The 14,515-nt window shown below is 39.0% G+C and overlaps 1 protein-coding gene across 1 annotated transcript in view; it reads right to left on the bottom strand.

Annotated features, from left to right (window-relative positions):
* pitpnb (phosphatidylinositol transfer protein, beta) overlaps positions 1-14,515 on the bottom strand; it is a 75,576-nt gene that overhangs the window by 56,997 nt on the left and 4,064 nt on the right. Inside the window, exon 2 of the mRNA XM_088618589.1 lies at positions 3,643-3,673. Within this exon, the coding sequence (XP_088474715.1) occupies positions 3,643-3,673 (31 nt within the window). The remainder of the gene's footprint in view (positions 1-3,642; positions 3,674-14,515) is intronic.

Genomic DNA, 14,515 nt, shown 5'->3' with positions numbered 1-14,515 from the left:
AAACAGCTAATCAGTTTTCTGAAGCAATTTTACTGGACTAATTGTGGGGAAAAACATATTGATTATCAGACATTTTAACCAGCAAGAAGTACTCTACTTACATGTCTCATGTCTATAAGTATCATTCATGGAGTACATTTAAATGATCTACATTTTCTTGTTTGTAACTTCGGCTGGCACTGAGCAACATTTACCATGACCAAGACTTGGGTGCTCCCGTCTCTCTATAGCACCTGCCCTACCGGATGTGAAACTCTAACTGGACCAGGATCTTTCACTAGAAGATCAGAGATCCCTGACTGATCAACCCAGTGGCCTTAGACACATTGGGACCCCCTCTGCCACTCACCCTGCACGTGTGCTTTCACATGTTGAATAGACACCACCTCCCCCAACACGGCTCACACATATATTGTCATTCAAATACTACCTAACGTACTGCTCACTACACTACTCAGCTAGCGCCTGGGTGAGGCAAACCATCAGGAGTGGTTACACTGTTGTTCTATGATAAACTAAACCACTTAACAAATCCGTTTGATTTCTTGTTTTGTACAGCACTGTTTATATAGTATGTTTACATAAATGTCAAAGAGCTGTGTGACAACCTGTCGTGAAGCATGTTATATAAAAAAAACTGAACTCTCTCTTCTCCTTACTCTCTGAATGCAAACTGGGTTTTAGACCCATTCAACCCACATGATAATTAGCAAACAAATGAGCAAAGATCATACAAGCTACAAACAAGGATTTCAGTGACTAGTACAGGAACAATAGGATCTAGAAAAGTTTGCGTTTACTTTTATATCATAGAGTGTAGTGTCGGTCAACGGTAAAAAATCCAAGTTAAATACATGATGATTCCCATTTCATAAGAATAAAATGTGAAAACGTTCAAGGGGGGTGAATACGTTTGATAGACACTGTTTAAAGAAATGTAACTAACACTTTCTCTGCCTGGCATAGGACTACCATAGGATACGTCCTACTATAGCTGACATTTGGACATGTTTGGGGGTGTATACATTATACAGAAAAGGAAGGGTGTGTAATCTATACAGTTTTAAAACCACTGTTCTAGATCACATAAAATTTAAACTGCATTCCGACACAGCCTTTTAGAGCTAGTACAGCTTATTTTAGATTCTCTGCTGATTTGATTTCTTAATTAATATTTAGAAGTCCTGGTAGTTTTCAACAGTAGAATTTGGGAACTGGAGACATCTTCTCCTAAACAACTTACCAAAAACAAAATGTCCATACACAACCATTAAAGCCCCTAAAAGACCTGCAACTTGATTTCTCTGGCCTTCACCTTTTAACCAGCTATTGTAACTCATTTTAACAAATGACAAAGAACTCAACCCAGATAAAACCTGGCAAAGGCAATTCAAACAGGAGGCAGAACCATAGATGAAGAATACCAAAGTAGGCAGACTATGTCAGGCTTGTGTACTAGATCTCTTCATGGATCAATAATGTCCGCTGCACTCATTTCTCATCTGTCCCAGACAATTACAGCACAGCCTATGGCCTGTCTCCGATTTTCCTTGGATAATCAGCAGGTATGGTCTCCTTTTACCAAGCAGAACGGAAAGCTTAGTGTCCTTAAAGAAGCATCTGAAAACAAAGCATGCTTCTCCTGGACAACTAAAGAGTCTCAAAGATGATATAGAAGAAAAGCAGAATAAATAAACATCAGCTAGCTCCTGCGAGATTATGGTTCTTGACTTAACCAGATGGAGGAAGCATATCTGGAAAGGAAACTGGCCTGATGAAGTGGTTGTGTACTGTACAATCTTTTCATGGTGCACTCTTTGACACTCCAGGACAGAAAACCAACTTTCGAGATAACAACTGCTTAACCTGCTAGAGTACGGATCCTGTATTGGTCTTATCAGTCACCTTTGGGTTCATGGAAGATAATCATCCTCATCCCAATGAATAAACAAGAGACTCAGTATATAATTAGTCATATGAGTTTCTATTAAAAAAATACATTCAAAAATCAAGAAAAAGCCATAATTCTAGCAATACTCATAGTTTACGACATTAATGTTACCACACTTAAAAAATTAAAGTAAAAAACATTTAAATTCATATCCTGAAAGATCTGTCACCCTGTGGCTCAGTTTTCTCATAACGTAAGAAAAACAGGATGTTAAATTTAAAACCAGGGTAATTTTTTTATGAATCCTCATCATCAAAAGAGTCCAACACTGTCACGTGTTTTGTTTTTCATTAAATTAATGAAGCCTGTTCACCCAGAATCACTGGAACAGCACCGGAAACAACCCTCCAGTGAATTTAAGCACCTCAGTGCAAGCTTGACACCAAATCAGTATTGCATTTTCTCGCTCAAATCTGTTTCATTTCCTAGGCTTTGCAAATCCTTTGGAAATACAAAATTGAATTGACACAAGAAAAAAATCCGATTCACATAACATCTATTGCATAGAAAAAAAACACATAGTACATGGTATCTTGTATCCATTAAAAAATACAGCAGGTAATTGTGTCTTGCCCTCGTTGTCATTGCATCGTAATGGCACTCAGCTGGCAATGACCTTTCCTTAAATGAATGACATGCAAAACTTTATAACAGCACTCGTGATGTGAGCAGTATTAAAAATCTGCTTTCTTGAACTATTCTGTCAACTTTGTAGCAGGTTGTTTTTAGTGAATCTTGCAGAAGCACCACAGGCTCTTAAACGTTAGGTCACAAATTCTGCCCTTATATGGAGTGATATAAGATAAAATGTTGCTAAAAAACTGGCAGTGAAACCTAAGAGATAGGAAAAAAGAACTACTCCATAAAAAAACAAACATTAAAAAGACCTGCCCTTAGAGAGCCCACAGCAAGCTACTAAAACATTTGCATGAGACGTTTAATATGTCCTTTCAGACACTTATAGCAGATAAGCCATGAAAGGAAAGGGATGTGGGATGTACAGATTCAGACAGATCTATCGTGTGCTGCTTTATGATGAGAAAAATTACAATCTCAGTGCGTTTCCTGAAACAAAGAGATTGTTTCAAAACCCTGTTTAGCTTTTTACAGCATTCTCCAAATCAAGACATTTCTCTACAAGGGACAAGAGAAAGAATAATTACATGAATCTCTCAATAAGCTCACAGGTAATGATAGGCACAAGTAACCAACTCCTGAGGTTGTTTACTTCAACAGTAGGGAACCTTGGGGTTCTTAACAGCAGCCTAGGGATTTACTATGCCTGTGTGAAGGAACCTGTACATAACATGGTTAAGGACTTGTTATGCTGTGAACAGTGACACCACAGAAAGTCTACTCCGGATCTGTGTCAGATCTATCGACCACCCTGCTTCCATAGACTTCCAAAAAAAGCTCAAGACAGTCTTAAAACTTACCTGATCATGTTCCCAGCACAATGCAGACAGACCAAAAGAAAGCAATGCATCCTTACTCGTCTTGAATTGGAATATACTTCAGCAAAACAGCAACTTGCCTCCCCATGGGGATCATAAAGACACTCTCTCTATTAAGCATTTGTCGAGCAGCATTTATTGCACTTTAAATCTGCAGGAAATAGGGTCTCTTGAAATGCTATAGTTGAACATTATAAAAAGAAGCAATGATGACATTGGGGATTAAAAAATACTTACCTCTTCCACGGAGCAGGGTAAGACCACACGACTGAAAGAGAAAAGAAAGTAGAAGGTCAAATATCAAAACAAAAAGAACATGCAGAACTGCTGAATGATTTTACTTTAGCTTGCCTCCATTACTTTACAGTAAGCTACACGTAGGCCTGCATTCCTGGCTGATGAGTCAGCTCAATGACCACTTTTTGCTTAATTTAAAATAATGACCATTTTTAATCTGTTTATCCTTCTTCTATCTGGTTCAAGTTATTAACTAAAGAAAAATCTACTAAATCCAGCAACAAGCTTAAGTCCCCCACCTGCATACTTTTGTAAACAACCAATGAAATGTGTAAGTGTGGCCAGCTGGCCTCACACAAGCACAGTAACTGGGACAAAAGAAACTTCATTCAAGGGTTTTCTGCAGTTGAGCACAGGAAGGGCACTGTCGGCAAAGCCACAAACAAGTGCTCCTCAGGCGTAACTGGGCTAAAAGAATTAAAATAAAAACCAATGCCGACTGTTGTCAAATAAAATATCAGACTTAAGGGAGAGAAACAACAGGAGCCTCCTTCAGCATTTACATTCCAGGAGTGTAGCAGATAGGCCTGCTGTTGTACATCAAGCCAATCCAGCTCGTCAGTGGTAACAGGAAGTAGGCTTTAATCCAGTAACAATGGGTATTGGTTATTACCAATAAAACAGGGTGTAGTGCTACATGGAGCAACATTCTTGCTGTTTTGTGAAATCCTCCTAATTTGCGGTAAATAAAAACAGGGCTGCGAAATGGTTGTTGCAAGCAGAAGACTTTTGAGAAGTACCAAAGTCCTGTCTTTGGCAATAACAATTCCTGCTGTTAATCTCAGTGAACAACTGATCCTATTTGAGGAGGCGGTCTGGGAAATATATTAACAAAAAATTCAAGTGGATAACTGCACAGCACAAAAGCAACAGCATAAATGACAAAAAAAAAACTCTTGTTCAAATATTATTTCATTTTCTGAGCATCATAAAGTTGGACTGTAGTATCGCCATAACACGTGGTCATGTAGAATCAGTTTCAATAAACAGAAAAGATCAATGTTTCATTTACGTGTGGTGTCATTTTAAAAGCTTGGAATTTGTCCTAGGATCAGGTAATTATGCCACCTACTACATATTTTATGTTCCATAGTTCAATTTTGAAGATCCTGGCACCTTTAGACAATACTGAAATATAATACGCACTGTAGTTGTACATAGTGTCTTGTCTCAAAATGTAGACATTTCTCACAAAACAGGGACCCCTGAAATTTTTTTCATGCAGGATCTGCGGCATGCTTTACAGCAAGTGAGCTTTTAGTTTTTCAGGACATGAGAATACTCCTGACCCATGTTCTCACTGTGGAAGGACACCTGTTACTGTAAATACATTAATGATAATTTAAACAGAGAATAACATGACTAAAACCTTGTGTCACTCTCAAGTGGTTTGTGCTTTCTGGATTACTAGGCTTAGTAGCCACAAAAGAACAAAATTATTGCTCGTCAGTATCAATTACCTTGCGTCAAATTCCCCTCTAAGAGGTTTATATTCCGCAAATGTCAGTTCTGTGTCATTTTGTGCTATAAAAACAGATGACAAAGTGACTGAAAATATACCGGGTGCTCACCCTGTTGAAAAGAATTCTCAGAGTAAGAGACTCTGATGTGATAATGTGGAACACTGAAGAGGATGGAGAGAACATACCGTTCAACTTTTCTGTACTCAGTTCTTGGTTTTCAGAAATAGTATGCACAGTGTCAAGAAATTCGAAAAAGAACTCTGGAAAAATCTGACCTGACATTTTTAATGAGATGCCACTCTCTTAAAGATACCTAATCGCAGTCACCATCTGATGCATATAGCAAGTTCACATAATAGCTAAGCAGTCCAAGTGCTGCACAGGTCCATCAAATTACCAGACACCTGCTCCTTCAAAAAACACTTAAAAGGCAAACCTGAATCCCAGCCATTGCATATGAAGTACCTGTTTCCTGACCTCCTCAAACCTTTTAAAATGCTGAAAACCTCTAATTATGGACTAAATAAGCAAACAGATCAATAAAAAACTCAATTATGAAACAAAAGCTCCACTGGAACAAAAGGCACAGGGTGTCCCCACCAGCAGCACCAGCCCCCAGTGAGTTAAGCAATTTGATTAGCCTGCTGATAGGCACAGGGCTGCTGGGATTTATTTCCAGTCATTCTTTTTCTTTAACTGCCTTGTCCATCTGTTTTATACTGATACTTGGTTTGAAGCGTTTTTCTTGCAAGAGCAGAAACATTTCTATTCCTTTGCAAAAATAATATAGGCTTCTTAGGAATAAACTTCTCTTATCACAACTGGTAACACCACAAAGTGCTACTGCATCTAATATTCATTTAATTAATTCATTCAATAAATATTGGTAACTGGTAACACCACAAAGTGCTATCTGTGCTACTGGATCTAATACTCATTTCATTACAACACCTATAAAAAATGCTTTTGTAACCAACTAATAATGTAATGTTAAGTTCAAATAAACAGAGCTCTTTAAAATGCAAAGAAATCCTAAGAGCTGAGCTTTAACAGAACATTCGTGGTCATTTCTGAATGCTGTCTCTACACTTCTACAGCCCTCTTACATTGGGGAGAATGAGAACTAGCAGCACTGGGGCCCCGAGTTCAATTGCTGGGGTGCTATCTGTGGGGAATTTGCATGGGTTTCCCCCTTTAATCCACAGACAGACTGTTAGGTAAACTGGCTTCTGGGAAAGATGGCCCTGGCACGAGTGTGTGTGTGTTTGTCTGTGTTCACCCTGCTGATTAATCAAGGCAATACTTGAAAATATTCTTCACTTTTACAAGTTAATCCTTAAGTATTAACACTAGTGGCTACATTTTATGGAGAAGCCGAAGTACCTAGAATAGTGAGGAAAATGCAACTTCAGCAAAGGCGCTAATAAGCTAGTGGCAGCAAATCAGTCGGGAACACAAGTCTACGAAGCCCCAGGATTTGAGCAGCAATCTCTTAAGCTTTGAAAAAAAAATCACTGCACTGATCTTATCAGGCAGTCACAGTTTGTGCTTCCTGGCACAGGAGCTTGGCAGCGATCCATTCTCCTATTGTGCTTAACTACTGCAGTTGCATTAGAGGGAGGTTAGAGAGTGCAGAAGCCTCCGCAGAATGCCCTAACTCCCTTGCAAAGGTTTAAGAGAAGTCTCTGTTAGTCTGTCTTTCTGTGCTTCCTGGCTGGTCAATTGCTTTGCAAAGTCTTGAAACAGTAACATACTAATACATTTCCCCTTTCTGACCTGTTACAGCACCTTCATGCAGTCTTAATTATGGCATATCGACAATAATACCAGAGCAATCTGGAAATAATTTAATCCCTACATGACACATTGGTCTGGGGGCTTATTAAGACGAAGGTTAGGCATAAGGCTTACACCTATCCCAACTATCATATCTGACCCTGCTATGTTTTTAACCAATGACAAAAAATACAAATTACGTAAGTTATACTGGTAATAGGTTTTTGTTATTGCTGTTGTACATGTGCTCAACACACCCCAGAAAAAAAAAATACTGTGGTCAGGGTGAAGGAAGAGGAAGGCAAATGGAAAGTTATATAGAGTCCCCAACATCTTTAACAGCCCATCAATAAAAAGTAGTAAGAAACCTGGGGAAAGAAAAACAGCAAGATGGCACTGCAAGATGGATCTCTAACCTCAAGGCTGTCATCCCAGAACATACATCACATGGTCACTCCAGAAAGTATTGAGCTTTGAGGTACAGGGCTCGAAGGTACTCAATTCTGTACATTAGAGAAAATCCCACAGGAATTGGCAATAACAAAGGGGGAAAAAAGGACAAGTTACAGCCAGTGATCTTGGGGTTAAAAGAACAATCAAGATTTGGGCAGTCAGGGACGTACAATGACAGGGAATTCACAACATGCTGATCAAAAGCATTTGTAAGCCAAGGATTGTACAATTATCTAAAAACAACACCTTAAAAGCCTATAAAAACTACTGGTATTTTAATCCAGCACCTCATCTAAAGTTCATAAAGCCTAGTTGGAACTGCTCTCTTCAAAACAACACTCTCCTACTGCAGCTGGAAGGGTTCTGTTATATAACCTAATAGTTTAAGAACAGTCATTTCTGTTATGAATCAAACTACTTTTCAACAGGAGAGTGATGTATTGGTCTGGACTGAATACTCTTACCTTAGACTTTATCCTGCAGAATATCAGATAAACATTACATTGAAGACAGAAGAAAAGCTCAAATTCATTACACTCAAAGCACAAAATACGGAAATACATAAATATGTGCATTTACACTTGTTCCATGGCACTAAAATGAATACTGAAGCTAACGTATTCATGCGAGGCAATGAATATTCACTAAGCATCACAAGAAACATCACTATGCATGTTTTTCATGTCATGTTTTTAGTACCAGTTTGATTAATCTTTCATTCATAACCGACTACGACACACTCGAGCGATTCCATTGCATGAGACGAGCAAAACAAAGAAAGGAACCAATCATCAAGCTCATCAAGAGAGCATCATGATTTTGTGCAGACCATACTGATGGACGTTAGCGCGTGCTGCTGCGTACCTGTGAGCACATGGTAATTGTTGGGTAAAACACAATCGATGGAGAAACAGCAGTATGATAGTCTGGGCAAGGGTGCTAAACAGTAGAAAATGGCACATTTAGCAACTGATGGCAATCTGACTCAATGCCCTTACACTGACCAAGTCCCAAGACCTCATCTGCTACCCTTTTTGTGGACTTATGCTGCTGGAATGTTGTCAAGACAGAATATAAAAGCCTCATTCTGTTCATGCAACAGTGACTTTCTGGCAAGATGAGAATCTCAGAACAAAAGCCTAGGATTCCCTACACAGGGCTCTAGTAGAGGAATGGGCCAGAATCACACAGGACAGCACCGGCAACCTGGCGCAAAGGAGGAGTGAGACGCAGTACAGCCTGTTGTTTTCCCCAGTGGTGGCCACATTCACAGTTGGTCTGCGTCTTTAACATTAGTCATTGACAAGGAGGGCCACTACTAATCATGAACTTACCCGTCATATTTGGTCAAGTAAATGGTAAGGCACCTGCTTCCAAACTTAGGAATTTTCCTGATAAAGTTTTGTGAATTTGTTGCAGTTTGAAGTGATAACAGTTCCAGTATATTAACTCATCTTGGTTCAAAATGTTGGAAGCCTAGTGGAGAGGGAAGCATTAGTGTCCAGTTCTACTGGAGATTTGTTTAGTTGCATTCATCTCTTCCCGTTGTTTGTATTTCTAGAAAAATATGCCTCTTTCTAAAATCCCAAGACACTGAAGGTAATAAACATTCAAACTTCTGGACATTATAGTATGAATTTAATGACTACTACAGTATTTAAATATGGTCAAAGAAATAAGCAAAGAGCAGCTGTTCTTTATGTCATTTTGTTCATAAAAAATGTTTATAGAAGTTGTTTATGAAACAAAGAAACGACTCCCGAACATTCTCAAAAAAGACCATGTCAAGAAGCTTTGGCTTGGAGTGTACATTAATACTTTCCAAAAACATAAGATTCCTCCAGTCCTCTCTGCAACTACCACAACCTCTCTAATTCAAATAAAATCTCAGCTGGTTAAGAACTTGTTCGATAAAGATTCTGGCCATTTCTCAGCTCTGTCTTCAGGACGAAGACATTTTCATAAGATGGTGAGAGACTAGTGGAAAGAGTTTTAGGTCAAAATATTTTTCTTAAAACATACAAATCACAAGATGTATAATTCCAAAAATTCTAGATGTCACTTGTTGAAAGCCCATCATAAACTTTTAGTTGACAATATATAGACGTAGAAACATAGAATACAAATACAGTACATATCCAAAGCTTTGAGAAAATCACCGAGATTAAAATATACTGTAGTATATTAATATTTTGGTTTCCTTTTATATGAATAAATATTCAGTTTATAGTTCAGGACCCTATAGTATTAAAGTCACATCCTGGTGAACCATTTAAGCTAAGTATATCCAGCTCCGGAATTCAAGATTTATGTAATCCACTGCTGTTTCCTCTTTCACGTCTTAACAACTGAAGCATTAAAGCAAAGTAGAAAATCTGCTGGATTATGCATCTCACCGGCCATCGCTGTTGTAGGGTGGTCTAAAGTGGATCTACAGCTGCAATATACTGAAAATCTTTCATTAAAAACATGAAGTGTTCTCTACAGTATACCCTACACACCATGTGCAAGGTGAAGGCAAAGTGGTCCAAGTGGCTGAGGGAATACTTGTTTTACTATAAGCTACTTTCTGGCTACCATACTTTTAAGTACTTTGGATTTGTAAATTTGAGGTTCAATTGAAACTGATTTTGCAGAAATGCTTTTGCAAAAATTAATGCATGCAAGGCAGCCGCACAAATCTCACTAAGGTAAATATAAACCATGTCAAATGCCATACACTCAGCTAAAAGCAAATTAAACACTTTGATTGGTTGACAAGTGCATGACTGCATTGAATAAAGGTGTAAAAAGTATTCTGAAGTACAGAAATTACTCAATACTGCTGCTATCTCTTTAATCTTGTGCACAGCCCCAATTTCCGCATCTGATAGCGTCTCACCAGAAGCCACATCATCATTGTGGTTCTATCTTGCCGTCATCAAAAGACCAACATTGAATTACAAAATCCTTGCATGTCCCTGGGAGTAAAGAAAGACTGCTCCAATTCAGAACTCGCAAGCCAATCGCCCAAATCAGTGTCACCTTTCATACAGGGCAATACCTCCAAAAAGTAGGCTTTAAAAACTAGAACATATATAGTGTCAGAAAGTATATTTGTTGTACCAAAATTCTGCATACTCCTAGAACAATAGCAATACTTTTTGAAAAAGATGCATAATGATTTGAGACAAGAATGTTAATTTATGCCTATGGAACATAGAAAAACAGAATTAAAGCACACTATGCTTTAATGTGTCACCACCTACAAGAGAAGTTGGCACACATTCACTGTAGTGCTTCCAACAATTGTTTTTGAAGTTAGAATAAGTTTCTTATTCCGCACTGACTGCATACTAATTTTTAAGGTATCTTAGCATAATGACAGGACTATTATAACATTAAACTAAAACTCCATCTGAAAGATGTCCTTCAAATATTAAGGCAGTGGTTCCGTTTTCTTTTGGGTTATGGTGGGCTGTGATCTGGAGCAGGTGAAGTCCGATCAGCTACTTGTCCTGCCCCCGACCCTCACAGGCTGCTTGGAGAAGCGATGTGCTTGGCTCCACTCGGGCAACTGCTATTACCTTGGTTGATTTATTCTCTTGCTGCTGCCCGGTGGAAATGTTTACAATATTAATATACTGTAAGTAATGAGCTCATCTGCAAGACGGCTTGCAGGCCAGCTCAAACACCAGGCTGTGGATGTTGAAAGGAGGTGGTCCTTGGCCTGGAACATGTGGAAGCCCCTGGATTTCAGGGCTGTGTGTCTTCACGAGTGCGGCCTGTTGCCTTAATCTAAAGCATCGCTGCAGTCTTCTCGCATGGGAGAGCGTGACCCTTTCACTCCTCTCCTGGGATCTACTGGGAATTTCACAAAACTATTTTAAAGAGTAAATGTGTCCTGCTCTCCCAAAAACCAGGCTCCTTCACCTGAAATCAAAGGCAACTATTATTTTTTAAAAGAGCCTGAAAGGAGCTAGAGCAAGCATTTCAACCTTTCGACGTACAGATATGGCCTATAGCAGTATTTCCCAAGTGTGGTCTTGGAGTGTCCCTTTATCGCTTGGTTCTCATTCCAACAAGGGCTGTTTTTCAAATAAACTTACTGAATATTACTTGAACCATTCTGCTTAATTGGTTTCCCCACTTATACAGTAGGACAGAATAAAAATGAACATGACCAGGGTGCCAGTTGCTAGGTTACAGACTCATTTAAGGTTATTGTTTAGGGTAAATGACAAGTTGGAATTTAACTAATGAGTCTCTGGGAATGGTTATTAGAGGAGAGTTTGACAGTGTCGTTCTCACCTGCTCCAGCACATCATTAATAGAAAACCAACATTTCTGAAACTATGACCTAAGAGTGCAGAAAATCGTAAACATCATACAATTGGTTAAATTAGGGGTTCCATCATTTTAATATGCTGTGTCACAGCTCTTCCACGCAGGTTGGTTTAAATCATCACCTTCTTTGAAGCGGGAAATTTGTTAAATTTGTTCAATTAAGTGTACAATTAATTCAAATATTGTGCAAGGGTTCAGGTAGGATGAAAAGTAAAATGTTATGTATCGTAGTCAAACTCTTTAGGTGCCTCAGTTAGTGTTAATTTAATAAGCATTCATCATGAAAAGCATTGGGAACCGCAGTAAAACATTAACGGAAAAGGTGTTTAGAAAGACGGCATAAAGCCTGTAAACCACAGTAGTGGATTTCTTTAATGTAAAAGTGACTAGAAGAGGAGTGGTTTTCAGCAGTGTTATGAGAGAAACGTGACTCCAGGAAACTAAGGATGTTTATGTGTACAGAAAATGGAATTATCTTACAAGTGGTTGCTATCGGAGCAAATTTGTGCGGTTCATACTTATATGTGATAGTTGTAACAATGGTAACGTGTCCAGGAGGACAGGCGTTTATCAGTTTTGATTCAAATGGATGGATGTGAGGAGGACCTCTTTAAGAGAATTTTAATTTTTCTTGCAAAAGTGAATCCTTGATCCGGCACACAGCACGGCCTGGCCTAACTAACACCGTTTTGGGGAAAGATGTCTTTACCAATCTGACACTTACATTTTTTTAAATATTATGGCAGGTGTTTTGACTCCTCTCTGGGTCTTGTCAGGTTGGCAGTCTTGGCTGAAGAACTGTATGGAGCTCTGACCTTGCTCTCAGGAGAAAGCACTGAAAACAAAACGGCAAAGCAAACCAGTGCTTGCAGTGATGTTCATACTGCCGGCAGGATTCACACACCCTTGTTTGTTCCAGTTTCCTGATAAAGCAGAGATAGCTGGAGCTAATGCCTCCACCAGGAGAAGGCATTGCATCCATATTTAATGTATGAAAAAGAGTTCATTTGCGGGCAGTGTTTTTTCAATGCTAGACAACCTTTGTGGTTTTCGGGCATCAGTTCTCATTTTTCATATATTTTACCGTATTTGCCCTCGTGTCATCATGAAATTCTTGTATTAACAAACATGAGTTTTAGGTGTTGCTAAATGTGGTCCTGCAATCACCTACTCAGTTGTGAATATTTCTTAATGTTAGCATTGCTTCAATTCCCGGTTTGAAATCTTCATTTTTTTATTGGATTATATCTATAGTGACATTTTATGACATTGACCTCTTATGGCTTTCCTCATGATTTTCTTTCCCCCACAATTGGATGGTTTCAATATTGAATCAAATTAATTATTGCCCCTACTATCAAATGTTTACGTGCATTTGAAAGAGAGGTTTGAATGTTTTCAACAGGTTCATTTTCGTCACCTGACTGACAGGCCTTGTCCCTGCTGCAGTGCTGTTCCCTTGAGTCCAGTAACAGGGTGGAGGCTGCTCAGTGCAGTAAAGTTGCATTGCTACTCGACTCAACTGGAGCAGGAGGAAGTCCTCCTGAGCTCCTCTGCGGGGTGGAAGCAGAGAGACAAGACAGTGGGGCCTGTGCCACGAAAGATGCTTTCCTGCCCTGATTCTGTGCAGGGAAGACCCTGGGTAGGCGAGGCAGGACGTGCTCCTCTTACTCCCTGGTCTCTATGCTGATTTCTGTACTGTTTTTACTGACACATTGGCAGGTGAGTTTCTCGTGAATGAAAACAGATGTGTGCCATGTGCTCTACCAAAGCCCTGCTCTTTCTGGGTCAGTTTGCCTGTATCCTGACTATATACAGTACGCCACTGTTAAACAGTCCTGGTCCTGGAACTGAGCCAGTAGTTTTTAGATATGGTTTCATCTGTGGTCTTAATGAGTTAAATCACTGCTGTGATTTTCAGGATTCAAACAAGTCAGAATTCTGGCTGATTTCAGGGGGCAGATCACACAGGTCTGAAGCACTGAAGGTGACCTTCAGTATCAGCAAACTGAAAGGGTTATAAAGCTTGATCTCAGAGAAACTCCATGGACACATATACTTTGATACTATAATACTTCCATCACATCTTAAAAAATTATATAGTCTCAATTAAGCCTTGCTTTTGTGGCAATCTCTATATGTCAGGGTGTAAAAGTCTCACTCTATTTGATAGTACAGGTTGAAAAGCTAAATAGATTGGACAAGCTCTTACTTGAACCAAAGAATAACACTGTGACAACACAATTTGGTAAACAAACGATGGCTTTAATTACTTTAAAGACCTATCCCAATAGAATTATTGCTGCAATTCAAGCAAAACCTCCTTCCACAAACTATTATCTCAGGGGTGTAGATACTTATTCAACCCCTTTTTCTAGATTTTCATTTGTAATTACTTTTCAGAAAGTATATGTCACTTGGAGGTCATGTTACAATGTGTAAATAAAGGTACAATTCAGATTTTATGCATTTTGATTTCAGACTCTTGGGCCGTAAAATGAATCACCCTTTCCAAAGCTTGTAGACATTCAATAGGCAATGCTTGTCTGTTTGGCACATGGTGGTTTTTAATGCTCACCAACAATCCTTGGAGTACAGTGATGACCTTGTGGAAAGTATTCATCTTCTACAAATGACTGTCACTTTGTCAGAAACACCTCCTTTTCATATCTCCTCTCCTCAGTTAAATCAAAGTTTCACAATTTTGACTCTTCAGTCTGATGTAATTACCTCAGCAACAGGCATGGTCAAAAACATACTTCTAGGAATTTACTGCAAATATTAGATTGTTACTC

The sequence above is a fragment of the Lepisosteus platostomus genome, chromosome 24 (genome assembly GCF_059453375.1).
Source record: "Lepisosteus platostomus isolate fLepPlt1 chromosome 24, fLepPlt1.hap1, whole genome shotgun sequence".
Taxonomy (NCBI): domain Eukaryota; kingdom Metazoa; phylum Chordata; class Actinopteri; order Semionotiformes; family Lepisosteidae; genus Lepisosteus; species Lepisosteus platostomus.
Note: the sequence above shows the minus strand (reverse complement) of the source record. Positions and strands in the feature narration are given on the sequence as shown.